Source organism: Apus apus, chromosome 25 (assembly GCF_020740795.1).
Source record: "Apus apus isolate bApuApu2 chromosome 25, bApuApu2.pri.cur, whole genome shotgun sequence".
Classification (NCBI taxonomy): domain Eukaryota; kingdom Metazoa; phylum Chordata; class Aves; order Apodiformes; family Apodidae; genus Apus; species Apus apus.
This window is the reverse complement of record NC_067306.1, coordinates 3,142,529-3,164,854: the sequence shown is the minus strand read 5'-3', so window position 1 is coordinate 3,164,854 and position 22,326 is coordinate 3,142,529. Positions and strand designations below refer to the sequence as shown.

Sequence of the window (22,326 nt, the reverse complement as noted above, 5' to 3'; positions counted from 1 at the left end):
AAGATCTTTGAGACCACCAAGACCCAGCTCTACGGAGTCCAGTGCTAACCCATGTCTCTCAGCACCACATTTAAAGGTCTTCTAAATGCCTCCAGGGATGGTGATTTGGCACCTCTCTGGGCAGCCTGTTCCAGTGCTTAATCACTCTTTCAGTGAAGAAGTTTCTTCTCATACTCAATCTAAACTTCCACTGGTGAAATTTGAGACTTTCTCCTCTAGTCCTGTCATCACTTGTTCCTTGGTAGAAGAGACCAACCCCCACCTCTCTCCAACCTCAGCCTCCTTTTCTCCAGACTTCTCTCCTTTTCTCCAGATTTTCTGCTGCACAGTGAATCTCCATTCCTGTTCCCCATGCAGGCTGCTTGGCTGCATGAAAAGTTTTTTTGGTGTTTCTGTCCCATTTCTCTCTTCTGACGTCGACCCTTTTCTTTAGCATGACATTCCTTATATGACAGCAAGATTATTTGGGTTGGTTGAGGTGCTCTGGGTGGCAGAAGGTGTCTCACTCCAGACCTCAGCAGCTGCTTCTCATTCATTACTGCAGACTCCTAAAAGTGGTTCTGATCTGTCATTCCCTTCCAGCCTGTAACTTTCCAATCTGAAATGTCTTAACTTCATTTTCCTGTGCTGCTCTGTGTCATTATCAGGATGGGGGAGCAGCAGCTGGCGAATCTGCTCTGTTCACTTTGCAGCTGGGCCTTTAGTAGGGCAGTCTCCTGGTGGGAAATAATTCTGCTAATCTCTAATTCCCTGGGTTTGCTGGTGCTGTCCCTGCCCACCTTGCTGGTGTTCACTGCACGGACTGAGCAGAAAGCAAGTTGGGCTGATGGTGGGCAGGGGCCTTCTCACCACTGGTTGTATCGTGGAGGGAGGCAACACAGCTTCTCTGAGGTCCAGGAGAAGCAAAATGAACATGTGTCTCATACAACTTGCTGGTACAAAACTAGGGAGCTCCAGGGAGCCTGAATTCCTCTAAGGCAACATGTAAAACCTGCTCGTGGGAGAAGGGCACAGGTGTGCTGTTCTTGGGAGTGGGAAGATCTTTGTGCATCTGCACCCAGAAGTGCTTTGTGGACAACTTTGGCTTGGTTTTTATGTGTCGGCCTGGTTTGAGCAGGTATCAGAGTGGAGCTTGTGTCAGGGAGGGCTTATCTACGTGGAGCTTGTACAGCTTTTACAGCCCCACAACTGCTGAGACAACCGAACGGGGCCTAGCACAGGTTGTACCGATGGAAAGGCAGCTGAGGTGTTGCCATGTTCCTTGGCAGGGCTCTATTTATATTGCTTATTAAAAAAATAAAATAAAATGAGGGCACACAGCCCTTTCTGAAGCAGCCAAAGCCAAGTTCTGTGGTGTGGGGCTGGCTGCCCGGCCAGCCAGGGCAAGTCACCTCTCTGACCCTGAAACGGGAACACTGCTGCCTGGCTGGAGCACCTGGCTGGTGGGGTTTGTTTTCTGGAGTTCACTTTGTCATTTAGGAGAAGTGATTTTTAACCCACAATGGCCTGTTTTTTCCTTAGGGAAGGGTTGGAGCCCATCCCAGGGACTTGGGCTGATGTAACATGGGATTTATTTCCTCCCCTGCTGCCCTTCTACAGTCGTATTAAACAAACTGCTGTTTCTTAGGAAGAAGTGTTTACCTCTGAGGATTTGTCATGTTGATAAAGTTACTTTCTGTAGTTTTCTAAAGGCTGGGCAGCGTTTCTGCTGGAGAGGTGGGCACAGCACCCCTGGAGCCCAGCACCAGTTTGAGGGCACAGGCACAAAGGGCAGGGTTTGAGCTCTTCTGCCACAGATGGGGAGAAGGATCCTGTTCTTCCCTTCCCATGAAACCCCGCAGCCTCCCATGGTATTTATAACCCTGTGGGCTAAGCTTGGCTCAGCTCCCTGCTTGTCCTTCCTCCTCCATCCCAGCCTCCCTCTTGGGCACCTTCCGGGCAGGTTCCCTCCATGCAGGGAGAGCTGAGGCTGCACAGCCACGATTTGCAACAAGCAGCATCTGCTGCTCTGTGCAGGACGTTGTCCATGTTGGTCAAGCTGGGTGTCACAGCAGCTGGGCTGCTGAAGGGGAAAGAGTCTACCTGGGAAATTGCTATTTTCTTTAAAATAATCAGCCTTCTAAATAATTTTCTGTGCTGTTTCATGAGCCTTGCCCTCCTGTCCCAGCTGGAGGGGCTGTCCTGTGCCATCCTCTGTGGCCTGTTTTCTGCAGGCACTTGCAGTCAGCCCGTGCAGCAGCAGCAGGATTAACTGTTTCCCTTGGAGGACACAGGATTTATCTGCTTTGCTGCTGCTCACGTTAGCCCCTGTGCCAGCTCTGCCTCCTGAGACACAAGCCTCCTCTCCAGACAAGCCATGCAGCCCATTTGCATCAACACCACTCTCAGCAGCCAGTCTTTCAGCTTAATCCAAAACCCATCCCAGACAAGTGCAATCAACTCTTGTATTACTTGTCATGTTAAAGCCCCTAATGTTTAGAAAGAAAGGAAGTGGGTTCTCCCCACCCAGAGCAGGGGGGCTGGCTTTGGTTTCAGGTGACTTCAGTGCTGTATTTTGTCCATCGTGCTGCTTGCTAGTGGTAGTTGAGAAAGCCATTCTTGCAATCATTTGCATAGACATTAAAGCTAAAGAAGCTACAGGATTTGTTATCCAAAAGCTGATCTACATGAGGAAAACATTTCTGTGGCTGACAGCACATTGCAGTAAAGGGTGTAATTGAACAGGCTCTGAAAAAGGTTTAATTCTAAATATAGAGGGCCACACTATGCTCAATACTGTTTTGGAAAGTGTGGCTGAGCCATCATTATGTCTCTTCCCCTCCTCCACCTCTGCTGCAGGGTGTCAGAGGGTGAAGTGTACATTCCTGTGTTGCACTTTCTTGGTTTATTTCTGGTTTAAATCCAGTGGGGTTTACGGGGTAGGATGTGTCCTGATTTTAAGGTGAAGAGCAGTTCTGCTGCTGCTTGTGCTGCCCTGGTGCTGAGGAATCTAAATGGGTGTAAGGTGTTTTTTATATTTAATTTCAATTTCTGTGTCATCTGAGCAAAAGAATGAGATGTATTTAATGGAGGAGAGCAGGGTTGTTCCAGCAGGCCAGGGTGCTTTGTAATGTTGCAGAGGCAAGGAAAGGATCTGGCAGCTTGAAGGTGCTCTCAGCTGCTTTTGATACGTCTAAAAACCAATTCCCAATGTTATGTGGATCCCCAGAGAACAAACTGCTGAGATCTGATTACAGAGTCCTCAGTTTTCTAGGGGTCCAGATAGTCTGTTGCATCCACAGATTCTGAAGGTGCCATAAAAGCAGATGTAGCCATTGCAGAGCTTTTCTTAATAATAATAATAATAATAATAATAATAATAATAATAATAATAATAATAATAAAAAACTCTTCTCCAGTCAAATTGTTCTTAGCTTCTGAAGTAAGAATGTGGTAGAATTTCACTGCAACTTGTCCAGCAGAGAAGTAATGTGTTCTGGAAAGTCTTGTGGGAAACTCAGATGAAAACGCTGCTGATCTTGTGGGTAATTGAGTCAGAGCAACAATGCTCAGAGAAACGTGTCCAGGGGGCAATCACAGAGTCATGGGATGGTTTGTGTTGGAAAGGACCTTAAAGATCATCCAGTTCCAACTCCCCTGCATGGGCAGGGACAGCTACAGCCCTCCCAGCCCTCTCCAAGACTATTTTCCAAGCATTTTTAAGAGCTTAAGTCCTTCCTGCTGGAGTATTTCCCTGTGTGAAGTGCCTTCTCTATTTTGATCAACGCTGACCTTACGTTTGGTGGAATTGTTAGTATTTACTGTAGCTGGATGCCACAGTAAGGGCAGATCTTAATTCTCCATCGGTCACACTGAGGTTACAGTCAGCAGAGCTGGAGACAAAAGGCAGCTGAGCATGGGGGTGGGTAGAGATCTGATGTATGCCACCAGCAAGGCAGTGACCAGAGGGTTAATCTGGTTTACAATGGGCTGAGCAGCTGCCAGCACCACCCCAGCGTCACCCCAGCATGCAGCTCTAAGCCACATCTCCAGCCCAGTCATGCTTCACTCTGTTCCAAGAAGGATAATGCTTTGCAAGCTTTATGGTCCCACCACCCTGCAAGGGATCTCTCCCTGAATGGCACAAAATCCATGACAATGGAGGGTAGAAAAGGGGTTTTTGGGAAGTGGATTCTCCCTCTGTCCAGTTCTGAAGCCCCCAACATAAGAAGGACGTGGAGCTCTTGGAGCAAGTCCAGAGGAGGCCACGGAGGTGATGGGAGGGCTGGAGCAGCTCTGCTCTGTAGAGTTGGGGTTTTCAGCCTGGAGAAGAGAAGGCTCCAGGGAGACCTTAGAGCAGCTTCCAGTGCCTGAAGGGGCTCCAGGAAAGCTGGGGAGGGACTTGGGACAAGGGCAGGGAGGGAGAGAACTGGAAGAAGGAGATTGAGGTGAGACATGAGGAGGAAATTCTTCCCCGTGAGGGTGGTGAGAGCCTGGCCCAGGTTGCCCAGGGAAGCTGTGGCTGCCCCATCCCTGGCAGTGTTGAAGGGCAGGTTGGATGGGGCTTGGAGTAACCTGGGCTGGTGGGAGGTGTCCCTGCCCATGCAGGGGGTTGGATCTAGATTATCATCTTTTAAGGTCCTTTCCAACCCAAAACATTCCATGATTCTGTGAATTTGTGGGTTTTGTTGACGATTCAGAGGAGCCACCTCCTCTTTTACATCTCTTAGTTGATTTGAAACTTGTTATAACCCTCGTCCTGTTTTAGGCAAGTGTGTTTGGTAGCAGCACACCTAAAGAAAGGCAGATGTAGAGGAGGTGTAGATTTTTCTAAAAGCTTGATCAGTGCTGTTGCCTCCCATCTCTGCAGCTGGGGCTACTCCAGCAGCACATCCCATTTACCACCTGCTGCTGGGATGACTGGTTTCAGCTCTGAAACAGGTTCATCTCAGCAGAAGAAGCCTTGGTTAGGTTTTGGAAGAAAAATCTGGACATTGCTGTGACTCCCCTGCCCCGTCTGCTCTCACTGGGTTCAGAAATGCTACAGAAGGGAGGGGCATATGGGCAAAGGGAATTATTTTGTGATTAATTTGTTAATTGCCAAACATCCAGATGCAGCAGAGGCTTTGTGCGGTGGCACTGGATTTGTGCATGCACTTTGTGCTCTTGCTTTGTTTCTGCACCATGTTGTGGTTTCTTTCCTCTCTGGGTATTTTTTTCCTTCCTCTCTGGCATATTTGTCCACTGGAATCAGGATGCTGAGAGTGTATTTTCCTAATATTATGGCTTTTCATGTGGGAAAATGGAGCCGTGGATGTGGACGTACCCTCATGTCTCTGTGTTCCTTTCTGCCCTGGGCTGTGGTAGTAGAGTAAGGGTGTTTTTGTAGCAGTTCACCTAAAAATGCAAAGGTGTGGTCCCTGCACTAGTGAAAGCATGTTTATGCTCCTGGAGAACTGTGCTTTATGTTCACAGCAGGGATGAAGAAGGTAGGAAATCAGCCAAGAGCTTCCAAGTGTGTGGGTTCCCCCCTGCATGCACACATGCCCACCACCTCTCACATTGCACCTCTGAGCCCCAGAGAGCAGGAGGAGCCATTCACTCATTTTCTGATGTTCCTTTGCTCAGTCAAGCCATCAGATGCAGAACTCAAGCTCACTGGTGCCTGCTTTCCTTTGCAACACCTCATTGCAGGGGAGCAGCTTGTGCGAGGTGCTGCTCGCTCTGTTGCTCATCTCCAAACAGTGGTTACTCCTCAAATCCAGGGATGGTGTGTTATGAAACTTCCCACTGATTTTGATTGTGGCCACGTGGTACATGCTGGCGTATTTTGTTCCTGATGACAGAGGGTTTATTTTTAAAGGGGTTAAGTGGAGGAAGGCAGAGCAGATGGGTTTGGTTTTCTCCAAGACTTGGGAAAGTGCGTTTGGCAGGTGTGGCCGGGTAGGGCTAGAGCTGCTGGTTCAGCTAAGCATGGAACAGAGTCTTAAAACTTGCATAGGCAGGACTTCAGTCCCTGGGCACCAGAAGTTGTTTGAATATTGCTCTGGGGAGGCAGGGAGGCAGGGCTTCCCCAGCACACCTGTGCTTGGGTTGGTAGGAGGCAGCAGTGGCTGGATGGCATCGGTTGTTCAGTGCGTAGCTCTTGAGCTGTCAGTTCTGCCGGGGTGTTTTTCTGGACTGCATCATGAAAATCTCACTCCAAATAATCCCCCCCCTTCTTCTCTCTGTTTTTCTAGGAGGCGAAGGGCAGAGTGGAGATGGGCAGCAGACCGTGCAGCCATCGTCAGTCGCTGGAATTGGCTCCAAGCCCACGTCTCGGACCTGGAATATCGAATCCGGCAGCAAACGGACATTTACAAGCAGATTAGAGCCAATAAGGTGAGGACCTGGACCTGTTCTGGATACGTGGGATTTTGCTCTGTCTGCCTCCTTTTTTTTTTTTTTTCTGATGCAGGGGAGAGTGTGTGTGCAAAGTCTGATGCTTTTTTTCCACTTGCATCTCTCAAAGAGCACAGCGCACAGTTGTGACTAATTGCAGTGCTGATTGGCATGGGCTGAGTGTAATTTCTTCTCCCTGGTTCAGTTTGGTGACATGAAGAGAGCAATACCTTACTTTAAAGTCAGTCTTTGGGTACTGAACAAGACCTGCTTTTGGATACGTGTTGCTGTTCCCTGTTGTTGGAGCCTTTCTCTATTTTATTTATTTTCTTTAAAAACCTTCCTAGTCTTTCTTTTTGGGACTGAAGATGGGGATAAGGAACAGCTTAACAAGAGACTTACTGGGGAAGGGAGGGAACTGGTGGAAATCAGCTTCAGATCCTGTCACATAGCAGGGGCTTAAAATTGAGTGTGTATCATAAAAAGGCTGTTTCTGGGAGCTGACCTTTCTCAGTGGCAGGAATTAGTTTTTGCAGACTTGCTCTCAGATGGTGGGAGAATGGGGGAGAGCAGAGAAGGGATGAGGAAGGAATTGTTATTGAGACTTGTTCAGGCATGCACGACTAAATGTCAGGCCTTGGAGGGGGAGGAATGTCTGGAGTTCGTGGCAGGAAGGCTGGTGGTGTTGCATCAACTCAGAGATCCTCAGCAATTCAGAGTCCAGCAGAGGCTTTTCCCAGGATGTGGGGGGGTTGGTGGGGAGAGGGGTTTCCAGGTGGGTAGAAAACACTGGCAGGGGAAGGAAGACTGGACCTTTATGCAGCTAAGAAGAAAAACAGACTGAGTGAGTGAGGGCTCTAAATGACTGGGTGGAAGAGCATGGTTTGCTGAACAGAACACAGGGCTGAGGTGGGAACAGAAAAAGGCTTCTGGGAAGTGGCCTCTATGTCAAATTAATGAACCCGTTTCAGAAAGAACTACCTTCCTCCTGTCTTAAGAAAGCCAACCATGCAAGATGGTTTCTCAGTATAAAATACAAAATTGCTAAACATTTATATGCAAGAAAGTTAAGTGAAGGAAGAAATGGGAAAACTCATTAGTGAAGTGGAAGAGTCAGTGTTGTCACCAGGTGATGACAACTTGACAGACTTGTGAAATGGCCTGATCATGGCTACAGGCATCACATGTTTTTATCTAAGGTTGCAGTCTCCAGGGCTGAAAGGAGAACATCATGGTGCTGTGTCAAAGTTGAAAAGTCCAGCTGAGGTTTCAGAAAACAGGATGTCCTCTGCTCTGATTTGTTCAAACAAAAACTCCATGACTGCAGTAGTATGTGAATTTAAGGTAGAGCAGTGGCAGAAGAGGTCAGATGTTGAGGGTTTGGTAGTGGCTATTCTGCCTCAACAAGAAAGTGAGTATCAAATATCCCATCTTTCTGGTGGGACTTCATGAAGATCCCTGCTTGCACCCAGCTGCCATTGTCTTGGTGTTTTTGAGCTCAAGGATGAAACATGCTTTGTTTTCACCAAAGAAAAACTCAGAGTAAGATTCAGAAAAGCAGCTTGGGACAAGTAAAGGGAGACTAGAGAAGTGGATGTTTCAATAATACCAGAGTCTTGCTGGAATTAATTTGGCTTCAAATTGTACAAGGACAATAATTAAAGAATTTGGAGACACCTTGTTTTTTTCTATCAACATAACTCCAGCTTGTTTGGCCATAATGAGGTTAAAATGTGGCTGCAGCAGGAATTCAAAGTTGCTCTTCTATTTTATTATTTTGTTTAGGTTAATGACCTTTATAATTAAAGTTTACATCCCAGTGCACCCTTTTAGAAAGATGCATTGCTTTATCAAATTGCAAGAGAAGGAAAGGCAGGCAGGCAAAAATAGCCCTCTGTTCTGAAGGTACTGCTACCTGGGTGTCCTCAGCAGTAATTGTGTTTTCAGCACATTTGGGTCATGTCACTTGGAGCCTGGTGAGATGTGGAGGAAAACAACAAACCTGTGAGCGGGTGTTCAAAGTTAGTTGTGTTTTCTGGCACTTAAAAATAGCAGACTGTTGAGCCTTCCATTTTATGTTGGTTTTGAAAGAGTGTGGAAAGTTAATTAAAGGGACTGGATGTCCCTGAAGGCGATAAGGTGGTTTTCTTTTCACAGATGTGCTTTGTTGGGCCTTTTTGAGATGGGGTGTGACAATGTGCTGGTTCTCCCCATGCAGAGTCTTTGCACCTCTCTGCATGTGTGGGTGGCAGATGCTCTGTTTGGAAAGGAGCAGACAGCAGGTTTTTTTCTCTTTTCCTGTATCTGTACGAGTTTCACTCTTAGATGGAATAAGAGGTGAATCTGGATGAATTTTGTGCAGTGGCAGACTTGGGCGAGATAGAGTGACCAAAACTCCTTAAAGATGGGCTTGTTTTGCACATCATCTCTGGAGACCCGGGTTCAGCTTGTTCCCAGAGCATCCCAGATGGGTTTGCTGTGTTCCCTTCAAGCTTTTGCTCTGCTGTTTGTGCAGCCTGTCCCGAGGGGAGGGCTTGTGCTCTGCCTGGAGCTGCTAAGTCAAGAGAAACACGTGATGGGTGGGGTGGGAGTGAGGAGGAGCCTCTTGCTGGAAGAATTTGCAGCTCTCACATGAGTTTCCTGTGTCTGCAGTGGTATGTGGGGCTCAGGGCACTGTAAGAGGTGCTGCTCTCCCTCTGCAGGGCTGTTGAGGACACTCAATATCTTTCTGATGTACATTAATGGGTGTCACAACCCTCTTGCTCACTCAGTCCCTTGGCAGAAGCTGCTGACTATTACAGCACCATGAGACATCTGAGATCTGTCTCCCTATCTGTCTCTATCTGAGACCTCTACGATTGACTTCTCATTAATACCATCATTAGTGTTAAAAATGGGGAGTATAGAAGCAGCAAACTTGCCCATAAATATTGGAGGGAGCCTTCCTTTTTCCTTTGTTTTGGAGAATGCTGGTGAAAAGCAGGTATTGTGTGACCTTGGAAGAAGATGAGCTGCTCCTTTCCCTTTCCATAAAGGGAGCTGGGAATGTGATGTTGCCCTTCTAAATCCTCTCTGTTTTTCAGAAGTGTAAAAATAATGGGGATTTAAAACTCTTAGAGGCAAAGCAGACAGCACAACCCTCAGTAGGAAGATGCTGTGGAGAATGGTGGGCTCAGACAGGGCAGCTTGTGTGTAAGGGCACAAAACCAAAGCTGTGCCTGTCACTGGGAAGGCCCCGTTCAGCATTGCCTCTGCTTCAGAGTCACCAGTAAAGGGACATGCTTCTAAACAAATACCCACAGCATCTAGAATAGTAACTGCTCCCTCCTGAGGCGTGGAGCAGCTCCCTTCATCCTCTTCCTTTAAACTGAAGGCAGAAGTTCTTGGTGGCTGTTTCTGTTCCTGATGCTCATGCTTCCCCATCTCATTCTCTTGCTGAGCAAAGGAGAAGTGCCTCCCAGAGCATCAAAGAGAAGCAGTTTCCTTGGTTCCTGTTCTGCATTCAGTCCCAGTTTCCCCCTTTTTCATGTCCACTGTCTCCTACACCTGACATCTGGACGTGACTGACCTCTTTGCTGAGGTGTGATGGGTTGCTCTTGGAGGGAGATCTGTCAAGAGAAGAGGAAAAGCACAACAGTATTTAATTGAGTTTAGACTGAGAGCCTCTCTTACCCACTAAACACCTCTCTGGGATGTTAGAAAACTCTAGAAAATTGCCATCATCTTATTCTAGAAGCTGGTTACTTCCTCATTGCTGGTCAGAGGCCACATACTGTTGTATTTAGTTTATGAACTGTTTTTCAATAAAGTATCTCTGAACTGTGGGCTACCAGGATCTTTCTGGAAAGCCACAGGTCTGTTGTAGCAAAGATTTGTGTCAAGGCAGAAGATAATCAGTCATGTAAGATTTGACTTTGTGGACATAGAGGGAAGCCTTGTAGCTCTCTTCTCTCTCTAGATGACGTGTCCCAGGTTCCCTTCCAGGCTCACTTTCTCGTGACACACGGTGCAACCTCCAGAATTGTTCTCAGATGACTGCTCTGCCTGTTCTTAATCTGAGCAGCCCTTTCCATAGCTCCTTCGTTGACCAAATGCAAACTTGTTCTGGCTTGTCTTTGTCCTGGACTATATTCATAGCCTGTAGGTTCCACCAGCTCTCTTAATTCCTGGCACATTTCAGCCTGCTTTGTTATAATAGAGCTCAGAATATGCAGAATTGCAATGATTTTATTTTACATGGGGTTGTTCAAAGAAAAACCAGTCCTGCCTTGAGAGTAAAGCTTCACTGAGAGTAAAACATAATCAGGACAACAAATGTTCAGCCTGATGAAGCAGTCAGTGCTCTGCCTCTGTGCTTTGTCCTGCTAGGTTTATACCAATAGCTTGTTTATCAGTGTTTTTTTTCTCCTTACTGAATTTTGTGAGTATCACTCCTTTTGGAAAAAAAAAAAATATCTGCTCAGAGTAAGAAGTTTGTCAGGTTTTGGCACCTGCTCAAAATGGTTTGCTTGGCTGTGGTGGTGAGTTCCAGTTGGTCCTGTGAAAGCAGTGGTTTCCTGCCCTGCTCTACAGCAAAATGTTCTCCCTGGGTTTGCTGGCACGCAGCTCACTGGGGAGGGGAAGGCTGGGGAGGGAAAGCACCAGCCTGGCAGCACTGCTGCCCGAGAGGGAGCTGTCTACTGCTAGTGGGCTGAAGGCATGTGGTCTGGCTGCAACCACTGTCCTTCCCCCTCCAGGTTCAGCTTAGATGTCACGAAAATTCAGGCAGCCAGGGGGTTGGGTTTGGCATCGTCTGAAAAACACAGTGGGAAGGCAAGGCTTGTCATGCAGCAAGGTGGGGTGTGGGGATGATGGATGTGCAGTTTCCCTGCTCTGACCCAAGGACCCCCCCTTAATCCCTGTTCCCTCTCTTCCAGGGGCTGATAGTTCTTGGTGAAGCATCAACCCCTGATCCTGCAGTAGATGATGCATCCCGTCCTGTTAGTGCTGAAGTGAAGCTGGAGCCTGGGGCTGACCGGCTGGTAAGTGCCAGCAGCACAAGTGCCTGAGTCCAGATCCTTCACCTGCCTGAATTTTGGCTGGGGAAGGTTCATCCTTGAAGCTGTGGTGGAGAGAGGTGCTCAAACCGTGTGTTTGGCCTCCTGCAGAAGCACCTCTCTGTGGGACATCACCTGGGAATTGCCAGTCTGTTGGTCTCTTCCCCTCCCAGATTATTTTGGGGTTAATCAACAATAGGCTTTAAACACCTTTTAGAAGACAGTTCCTTGGGATACCTTTTAAATATGCATGAGCATTTTATGAAGCTTAAAAATCCTAACTAATCCTTTCCCTCTAGCAAAAAAGTAACTCGAACTGAGAGCAGCACAATTAGCAAAGGCTTCTAAGGATGTGGCTATTAATATCTGCCTGAGTGCTACCCCTTGGAAAGAGAACTGATGATTTCAGTGAGATGCACTGGAAACTATGCAGAGTGCCAGGTATTTATTATTTAATGCAGAAATGTAGGGCACAGACTAAAGGCTTGATCGTACTGCTCAGCCTGGCTGTGATTACTTTTGATCCTGTGGGACAGATTGATGTATAAAAATCAAGGATTTTGAAGTTGTGGTGTAGTACTAAGAGAAGGGTGGTCCCTGCGTGGCTCCAGCTCCTGCTGCCAAGCTGCAGCATTCCTGCTTTTTCTGTCCTGATGCTGCTTTTGGGGAGGAAAAGAACTTCACTGCAACAGGAGTGCTTGAGGTTCATACCCCAATAGTCAACGTAGTTGATACAGTTAAAAAACTTCACTAGAAGTGACCATAAAATTGTACTTTTGAGTGTTTTCTCACTGGCAGGACTTTGTGGGAGTTTTCCTGATACTGAGTGAAATACTGTGAGATCTTTGATTAATGCTGGACTGCAAAGGGGGTTATGACAAGTGGCTGTAATAAAATGTCCCCTCACTTGACACGGGTTTTCAGATGTGTGCTTGGAATTTCAGTCTTCAATTAGCAGGTTAGGTCAGCCCAAAACTCTGCTGTGCAGTTTGCTGCAGTGAACAGGTTTTGCTCACGACTGAAATGGTAGATGGTGCTTCAGCTGGAAAGGGAGCTTGGCTGGAGGAGCAAGGGGAGGCTGGAGAGCTGGGATGACAGGGGCTGCTCCAGATCATGATTGAGTCACGGGCATGACGCAGTGTCTGGGTTTGAGCAATGATGCCTGTCTGTTGTGTCCCCCCACCCTTCTCATGCTTTAACCCAAAAAGAGCTCAGAGAATTCCAAGAGCAGTGGCTCCATGCTCAGTTTGATTCAGGAACAAGCTCACTCCTGCACTGATGAACTGGCTGTTGTTTGGGAGCTAATCTGTAACTCACAGGCTGATAACAGAGATAAATGATCAAATTTAACAGTGGTAGGAAGAATATTTTATTGCGTTTAAATCAGGATGTTTATTTGACATGAGTATCCTTTCCACCTGGGAATCTGCAGATGGAAGGACTCTGTCCCACCTGCCTTTGTCCCTACACACTCAAGACATCATCTGTTTACTTACACAATCATGTTTTTACATTGCCTCAGACAACATCTCTATGTAGAGAATAGAAAATGTAGATACCTGATGTATGGGGAAGAAAATGCTTGCTTGGCTGGTTCTGTCTGGTTGTGCTGCTCACAGTCATCTCACTGCTGCTGTGTTTACTCATGTCCTGCTTTGTCCCTTTTCCCATCCCTCTCACTTGGGTATAAGCTCTTCAGACAAGGACTTTGTTACTGCAGCACTGGCAGGGTGGAGATCCCATCCCTCTTCCAGGTCTTGGAGGTAACAGTGGCACAAATAATACTGAGAGCAGTGAAGAACAACATTTTTGGGTTAAAGCAGGCCATAGGTTCCTACTTGCCACCTTCTTCTGGCTACTCCTGCAGCCCTCCTGGCCATTTTGGAGAGTAACTTCTCCCAAAACAAGACTTTTTATTCCTTCTCACATGTGGCTGCTGGTGGACACACACATCCCTCCCTGCCTGCTGCTCTGCAGCACTGCTGGAGGTGTCAGCCACCAGAAACACTGCCTCTGGGCACCCAGCTTCTGCACCCTGCTGCCTGAGGGATTGTGCTTAATTAGGCTTGCTAATAAGGGTGGGGTGTTGAGTCAGAGCCTTGATCTGCTCTGAGCCAGAGATTAGCCCAGAGACCATTCCTGTTGCATTAGGACACTTACTGGAAGGGTATCTCTTGGGCCTCTTCTGGAGAGGTGCTTATCATTCTGGCACTCCTTGGACTGCTTAGAATTAGGCTTTTTTAATCTTTTTTTTTTCCTTAAACTGGCAGAGTAAGAGACAGGTCCACAACGTGCAGGAAGGGGAGGATTCCATCCCCTCTTGTCTCCAGCTCCTCTTTGGATCTCATTCAGCATGAATGCAGGATAGGTGTCCTCAGCCATATGTCCTCCTCCCATCCTTGATAGGTGGGATGTGGCTGATAATCCCTTGGAGGAGCTAATCCCATCTTCAGTGGAGGGAAGGCCTGGGAATGTCTGTTGGGAACTGGAAGCTCAGGACGTGAATAACTATTTTTGCCTGAGGATGGGAATTACATGAAGCCCTGAAGAAATAACTTAGCTGTTGATGTTGGTTCATTGCTTGTATTGCTCATCTGGCAAGGGGAGTGCACTTAAAATGGTTAATAATAAATGAGGGAAGATACTGATGGGATTGTCTCAGGGAAGCTCTTCCCTGCGTTGGGGGTTTATACCTGGTAATAACAGGTGAAGGCCTGAACCTGCCTGGTTTTGTTTGGGTTTTTTGGAACATAGAGGACATTCCTGGTGTTGGGTCATGTGTGCCAGCACACAACTTCTCTACTGTCATGAGAGCCCCTGGCAGTCTGCAGTCTCCTGGTTTCATGTGCAACAGGCAGTGTCATGAAGCCCTACAAGAGTCCTAGGTGTCCTAAAGACTTCCTGATAACAAGAAGAGCTCAGTCTGGAGCATCAATGCCATCCTGCTGTGATGAATGCTCCTCTGGATCCCAGCCTGGCTGCCCAGCCAGATCGTGTGAAGGGCACCACACTGAGAGGTGCATCCAGGAGGAGCTGGTGCAAGAGCTCTGCCCTTCTCTGGACACTGGAGGCATCAGTCCTGACAGTCCTACTCCTGCCCCTGTTGCTCATCTCAGAGCCTTGTTGGGGTACCCCCTTCTTCAGCGTGATAAGGTGGGCCAGGGCTGTTCCTGATACATGGACCTTGGATTGAAGCTTTCCAGCTCCTCCTCAGGAAGCAGAGAGGTCACTCTCTTGAACCACCAAGCTGGAGACACTCTTGCAGAAGAGATTCCTCCTTTAAGACTCCTTCTGCAGAAGAAAATAAAATACCCTATTTCAAAAGAGCTCATGAGTCATGGGTACCCACCCTCCTGAACCGTGGGTGCCTCCAGCAGGAGCGTCATGGGAAGGCTCAGCCCTGCCAAGCCTGGGGAAACCAGAGGGGAAACCTTCAGCTCCTGCACCGAGTTCACCTCATGGGGTGCCACGTTCTGCTTGTGAAACACTTGTGGCACCATCTGGTCTTTGCCCCACGTCTGGGTTGGCAGTATCAGAGCAGCCCCTTGGTTTGGGTCCTGTCCCTGCTCCACACGCCCCCAGGGAGAAACATCTTGGTTAGCAGAAGTGTAGAACACCCAGCACAGTTCCTTAAACAGGCAGAAGCTCAGTGTGGTGGTAGAAATTGCTCTTCCCTTGGTGAGTCAGGTTGCTGTGATTCTGGAAACTGTTAGACCAGCCCCACCATAGCTTGAGTTTAGTTCATGAAGTTGGGGGAATGTTTGCAGGGAAGATTTTTAATCAATGCAGCACTTCTGAGATGGAGAATGTGACGAGCAGGGGGGGTGACCAACCACCTATGGAGAGAAGTCAGGCCTTTTTTTTTGGTCTTTTTTACTAATACTTGAAGCACACCACTGCCGTTGGCTGTGCAGGGGGGAGACCCAGCTAGAGAGACATGGGCAGGGAGTGTAGGAAGTGCTGCAAGAAAGAAGAAATGAAGTTTCTGGGGAAATGAAGTTTCTGAACTCTGGGGAGGGCGAGAAGGAGCATGTCTGGGAAAACACAAAACACAAAAAAAAACCCAAAAAGATCCAACAGACCCAAAAAGAAGGGTCTCTAAGGATGAGACTGGGGATGATGAGTGCCAGGGGTATAACACACCAGACCATGCTGGCATCTGCTGGGGTTGGCAGGAACCTCACTGGCAGGAGGTACAAAACCAGCATGTCCTTGGGAGGCACAGTGACAGTCCCCCAGGCTGAGGTCACTTGCAGGGCAGTGGGGATGCAGTAATTGCTGATCACTGCAGAGCCAGGGGGTTTGTATTTCACACCCAAGGCAGAAGCTGCTGGGAGGCTCCATGTCTTTAGCTTAGTTTTTACTCCCTTTTCCTCTGCCAAAAAGGTGTTTCCAGCATGGTGTTCATTGGGCAGATTTGGCTTCGTGGAGCTGTCCTGCTCATACCCCAAACCACAGCTCATTCACTAGACTTTTTAAAGTGCTGCTTGGGCCATGTTTGCACAGGTATTTAGTTAAAATGCAAATTCAGTTTTGCAAGTCTGTTCTCCTCTCCCTCCCCTCCCATTTTCCCCCAGAGTGCTCAGACAGGAGCTTACAGCCCTGTGGCTCCAAGCACAGCATCCAGCTGCAGGAGAGCCTGCAAGGTTTACAGGTGGCCATGAACTTGTTTGCACTATTGAGAGAAAAAAAATACTAAAATCTCCTCAAAGACCTCAGCCTTTCATGCTCCTTAGTGGTTGCCTGAGGGGAACTGAAGTCCTTTGGTCCTTGCATTGAAGCTCTGTCATGGATCCATCCTCTTGCCAGAGCTGCTCCCAAACAAGCCCTTAAGTCTCCAGTCTCACAGTGACTTCTGAACCTTTATTTTGAAGTCCTGCATGGAAATCTGCAGCTGTGGCACAGAATCTTCAACTAGAAACTGGGAATAAGAAAGTTGTGGCTACTTAAGAAGCCTTTTTAATTAATTAATGATCTTTCTCATCCTTTCTTAGAGTGTTTCTGGATCCCAGCCACTCGAGAACTTGGGTATTTCTGCTGCAAATACTCCTGAATCCCATCCCACCAAGCCCTGTGGAGCACCAAGACCTGTCAATGGAGTTATTAACACGTAAGTTGCTTGAATATTAGGGGAAGGGTTTGATTTTTATGATCTTGGCAAAGTCCCATTGGAAACCAGCCATGCTGGTTGGTAGTAACTAGATTAGTAATGGTGTAAATGGTTTCTTTTTTGAAAAAGTATGGTAGGAGATCATGCTTAGGAACATTCTGGAGGAGATTGCCTGCTTGAGATTTTCTGATGCATTGTTCCTCTGAAAATGGTGTCAAACTGAGCTGTGTTTACATGGACAGGCCCTGCAGGCAGCCAAGCAGTGAGCATGTTCAAAACTGTTTACACTTATAATTCTGTGATTCAGAGGTACTAGTGGCCCACTTGCAATTACTTTGGAGAAGTATCTGGAACCTCTGGGGATACTGAGGAACCCAAATCCCATTGATTTGGGGAGCAAGACTTTCAAAATTCTTTGTTTCTCCAGGCTGGTTTTTGTTGAGAACGTCTTGAAGTGGGCAAATGAAAACAAGGGAAAGAAATTCTATGGTAAATGGTGATTTCAGGGTTGAACCTTTCTGAAGGCTTAATTCTCAAATATTAATCAGAATCAAGTTTACATTAGGTTAAATATTTTTCTAGAAAATCATGTGTTCTCTGTCTCTTGCTAGACTCATGAGAACCTGTTAAAATATCCTGAGCTGTAATTCTGGGGGCAGCTGAACTCCAGGATTAAAGCTGCTCAAGGCTAGAGTGGTTTTGATCTTGCTCTGTGTCCAGCTTTACATGCCATTTTTTTGGTCAGAACTTCCAAAGGTTATTTTGTCAAAGGTTCAGTGGTGGGAGAGTGTGGAGAGTGGCCAAAGTAAAAGCAAGAATGAGAGTTGGTTTGAATAAAAGCTCTTGCCTCATGAAACTGCAACACTTTAAGCTCAGAGTGCTTGCTACGGTCTGAATCATGAACTCGGTAACATGGGCTGGTTGGATGAATAACTCCTTCTCTCCTCTCTCTTCTCTCTGTTCTCCTCTTCTTCTCTCTCTACTTTCTCTCTTCTTCTCTCTGTTCTCTCCTCTCTTCTCCTCTCCTTCTCACTTCTCTCTCTGCTTCTCTCTCTGCTTCTCTCTCTGCTTCTCTCTCTGCTTCTCTCTCTGCTTCTCTCTCTGCTTCTCTCTCTGCTTCTCTCTCTGCTTCTCTCTCTGCTTCTCTCTCTGCTTCTCTCTTCTCGGGCAGTCTTCAGCCTGGCCTGGCAGAACATGCTCAGGGAGATGGCCAGGAAGCTGAGGAGCTCTTGCATAAAAAGCAACGACTGAACATGGTTTCCTCCTCGGATGGGACGTGCGTGGCCGCTCGCACCCGCCCGGTGCTCAGCTGCAAGAAGCGACGGCTCGTTCGGCCAAGCAGCATCATGCCCCTTTCCAAAAAGGTTTGTGCTGTTTCTCTGATGCACCCTGTGGCTACAACTCCACACCAAAGAGCCTGGTGGGGTACTTAAGTGTTGGTCCAGTGGGGTTTTGCTCTTTGCATGAAGAGGTCTCCCTGTTTGGGGAATGTTTTGTCATTATTAAGAGGGGAAAAGTAATGGGGAGGAAGAGGAGGACAGTGAGGCTGCAAAGGCTGTTGGAGAAGAGGAGAAATTAAGGAGAAGCTTTGAATTTGTTGGAAGACTATTAGTAGCTGTCCCTGAGGAGATGCTGAACTCTGATGTGGGTTTGCTTTTCTAAAACCAACCAGCCTGGGGTGAATTCAGGCCAGGTAGTTCAACATGGCACAGTCTGAGGAAGCTCTGAAAAGGCAAGTATCAGGAAATCTTAGCTCTGAGCACATGAATTAACACAGCCCCAGGAACTTGCTGCTACTTGCTCAAAGAAACTGCAGTTGTCTGACCAGGCATCTGTGGGATGTCTTGCAAAAGGCCTGCCAGGGTGATCGTGTTCACTTCCACTGCCTGAGTTTGGAAATCACTCAATGCCATGACTCAGTTCTTGGGTTTGTTTTAATTTATTGTTTATCATAGAATGGTGAAGGTTGGAAGGGACCTTAAAGATCATCAGGTTCCAACTTCCCTGCTGTGAGTGGGGACACCTCCCACTAGACCAGGCTGCACAAGCCTCATCCAGCCTGGCCTTGAGCACCTCCAGGGAGGGGGAAACCACAGTTTCTCTGGGCAACCTGTTCCAGTGCCTTCCTGCCCTCATGGTGAAGAATTTCTTCCTGATGTCTCACCTAAATCTCCCCTCTTTCAGTTTATAACCATCACCCCTTGTCCTTTCACTCCTTGCCCTTGTCCCAAGTCCCTCCCCAGCTTTCCTGGAGCCCCTTCAGACACTGGAAGGTGCTCTAAGGTCTCCCTGGAGCCTTCTCTTCTCCAGGCTGAACACCCCAACTCTCCCAGCCTGGCTCCAGAGCTGCTTCAGCCCTCAGATCATTTTTGTGGCCCTTCTCTGGACCCTCTCCAACAGGTTTTTTATTTTACACTCCTCTCCACATAGTCTTCCCTTGCCCTTTTGCAGAACTCCAGTTCAGTGAAAATAGAGTTTATTCCCTGTGTGAGGGAAGGGCAATGCTTCCTTCTGTTTCATTTCTCTTGGGAATGCTGTAAACTGTCAGATGGAGGATAGGCAAGAATTGAGGAAATAAGAACCTTTTTGTGCATGCAGCTCTCATGATTGCAGAACCATAGATGGGACAAATCCACTACTGACCTTTGAGTCAGAATGTTTCAAGTCAAGCTTTACCACAAGAGTCCAGGGGTTTTCACATTGTGGGTGCTGGAGTTTTAAAGAAAAGCTCAAAAAGCAACATTTTTCTGAGCAAAGTAGGTTCTTGCTCAGCTGAGTTAGCTTTAACTTATTACTCATCTGCAGTTTTACCTGGGGTATTTCTGATAGACCTCTGCAGTGGCTGCCTTCAAGATCTTCAGTGATTTGGAAGTTCATCACCTTTCCCACTGGTGATGCTGACTTGTGCACTCAGTGTTTGAAGCAGGAATTCTGTGTTAATTATTGACCATATTCTTAAAATACATTTGATAATGAGAGATAGTGCAGAAAAGCAGTTCCAAGGGATGAAGGATGTACCAAAGAGCAGAGCATTTCTGTGGGCTTCCCTAGATATTAGAGAGAAAGTTGAGTGATGGTCGTTGTCCAGAGATACCGTGTCCAGTTGACCACAGTATTCCCATCTAACACAAAGTGGTTTTAAGTCACTATGACCAGAAATAACAACTTTAGAGTTCACTGTTTCAATAGAGATCATCCATAGCTGTACCTTCTGTTTTACAAAACCTGAATACAACATCACTTGGAATTTTTTAGTTAGGAGATCTCCTCAAGGAAAGAAAAAGGGCTTAAAGGCTGAGTTGGTCTGTAGCCTGCCTTGGGTTGGAAGCAGGATGGGAAGGGATCTCCTGCAGTCATCCCCATGTCCCAGAGCAGACTGCTTTATCCTCACACTGCCAGACAGTTGTCTAAACCTCCTTAGGCAAGCTGTTGGAGTGCTTAGCTGCTCTTGTTTCTCAGAAAGCAAAACCAAACAACCCTTCCTTTCTAATACAAGCTGCCTTGGCTGCCATTTCAATCATTAACCAGTAGCCCAAGTCCTAGGGTGAACTGGTCAGCTCCCCTCCTTGCTTCAGAACCTCTCCCTGAAGTGTGAAAGTTGACATGGTAATTCTTAATGGGGTGACTTCTACACTGAACACATCATGAGGCTTTCTGGTTTTGCACATAGGACCTGTATATATATATATATATATATATATATATATATATATATATATATATATATATATTTCTTCTGTAATTTTTTTTTTGGCTCTTTTCTTCTCCATTTGTTGCAGACACTCCTTGAAATGTGCCCAGAGCTGGGTGCTGCTCTCTCTCCAGCTCATGTTAGCAATGCTGAGCAGGGTGGCAGGATTACCTCCCGTGTCTTGCACAACCACCCTGTTTATAAAGCCCTGTGGGGTGTTCATTCTCATTTTCTGACCCACGACACCACTGGATCCTCTGGGCAGAGCTGCTCAGTTACCTCTCTGGTCACTGAAAACACCCACTTGTTGAATTTTTCCTCAGTGAATTAAATTTTATTTATTTTAGATAATTCCAGCTCTTTCCTTCAAAGGCCTTGTAGCCTTTCCCGGTTTTAGTGTTATTTGCTAAGGCTTAAGGGTATTATCTCTTCCATCATTCAGGTCATTAGTGGAAATTATTTTAATAATATTAGGCTCAGAAGAGACTTCTGCAGGATCCAGTTGGATACATCCTTCCATTTTGATGGGGTTACTTGCTCTGTATGGGATTTACATCCAGTTCTGCATTTGCCTGCAGTGGTTTTATATAAATAGAAGTCTATATGAAGTCTTTAAATCTGTGAATGGAAAGTCTGTCCTGGTTTAAGAAACAAGGTTTAAACCCTCCCTTTTTCACCCTGTGAAGGTGTCCCTGGAAGTGTCAGCTCTTGGCAGAAAGTGGTGGCTCTCTGGCCCAGCTGAACTCAGAAAGGCTTTTTTCACCACCCCCTCTGACAACTGAATTGTTCTGCCTCATGGATTTTTATAAATGAGGTTTCAACCTAGATAAAATTAAACACTTTTAGTCAAATTTAGTAGCTGTTAAACCGTCTGTGCTGGTGAGTAAGAGTTTTCAGTTGTGTTGATGCAAAGTGAAAGCATCTTTTTATGAGTCCAGACTAAACAAGCAGGTTTTATACAAGGTATTAAAAAATCAATCAGCCTTTGGGGTGTTTTCTGTGAGCTGTCCCAAGTGTGAGGAGGCTGTGAGGTGTTGAAGGGACTCTCTCTCTCTCTCTGCAGGTCCATCGGAACAGCCTGGCCCGGTGCAGCTGTGACCTGAACCCCTCGTGTGCCCTCTGCGGCACTCGCGGCTCGGCCACTCTGGAGATCCAGTATGATGCCCCTCTGCTGGAACGCCTCTCCCAGCTGGACTCCTGTATCCATCCTGTCCTGTCATTCCCAGACGGTGAGCAAAGCACCCGTGGAGTTGCCTCAGGGGGTTGTTGGCAAATTGGGTCCTGAGGTGGGTGAGAAGGGGTGCTTGGACATGCTCTGGAGCCTGCTCCTCCATCCTGGGTGTCTAGAGGAGTGTAGATCTGCTTGGGCATGACCAAGATGGAGTACTGTGACCACTTCTGGAGGCCCCAACATAAGAAGGGCATGGAGCTGTTGGGACAATGCCAGAGAAGGCCACAAAGACGGGCTGGAGATGGGCTCCAGAGGCCTGGAGCAGCTCTGCTCTGGGGACAGACTGAGAGAGTTGGGGTGTCCAGCCTGGAGAAGAGAAGGCTCCAGGGAGACCTTAGAGCACCTTCCAGTGCCTGAAGGGGCTTCAGGAAAGCTGGGCAGGGACTTGGGACAAGGGCAGGGAGGGAGAGGACAAGGGGGAATGGATTAAAACTTTCTGAAAGAGGGAGATTTAGATGAGACATTAGGAGGAAATTGATTCTTCACTGTGAGGCTGGTGGGACACGGGAATGGTTGCCCAGGGAAGCTGTGGCTGCCCCATCCCTGGCAGTGTTGAAGGGCAGGTTGGATGGGGCTTGGAGCAGCCTGGTCTGGTGGGAGGTGTCCCTGCCCATGCAGGGGGTTGGATCTAGATGATCTTTGAGGTCCCTTCCAGCCCAAACCGTTCCATGATTCTACAAGGTTGTTCATCTGCAGGTATTTCTAGGAGCAGGGCATTTGCTGGAGCAGGATGGTTGGAGAAAGCTTTGCACCCAGGGACTGCTCTGCTCTGAACCTCTGGGTTAGGGGAACATGACCTGCAGCCCCTCTTGGGGTGGGGAAACCCAGAGGTGCCTGGGAGTCTGTGCTGGGCCCTGGGTCTTTGCCTGGTGTCTGGGTGGCTTTAAACCACTCGAGA

At 47.5% G+C, this 22,326-nt stretch overlaps 1 protein-coding gene across 8 annotated transcripts in view; it reads left to right on the top strand.

Annotated features, from left to right (window-relative positions):
- Positions 1 to 22,326, top strand: part of KANSL1 (KAT8 regulatory NSL complex subunit 1) — a 102,983-nt gene that overhangs the window by 66,052 nt on the left and 14,605 nt on the right. For 6 of the 8 annotated variants that reach the window (XM_051640295.1, XM_051640294.1, XM_051640293.1 and 3 more), the window contains 5 exons: positions 6,219 to 6,360; positions 11,277 to 11,381; positions 16,391 to 16,506; positions 17,678 to 17,870; positions 21,261 to 21,426. In XM_051640295.1, coding sequence (XP_051496255.1) covers positions 6,219 to 6,360; positions 11,277 to 11,381; positions 16,391 to 16,506; positions 17,678 to 17,870; positions 21,261 to 21,426 — 722 coding nt within the window. The remainder of the gene's footprint in view (positions 1 to 6,218; positions 6,361 to 11,276; positions 11,382 to 16,390; positions 16,507 to 17,677; positions 17,871 to 21,260; positions 21,427 to 22,326) is intronic. The other 2 variants (XM_051640296.1, XM_051640292.1) reach the window with 1 other exon arrangement.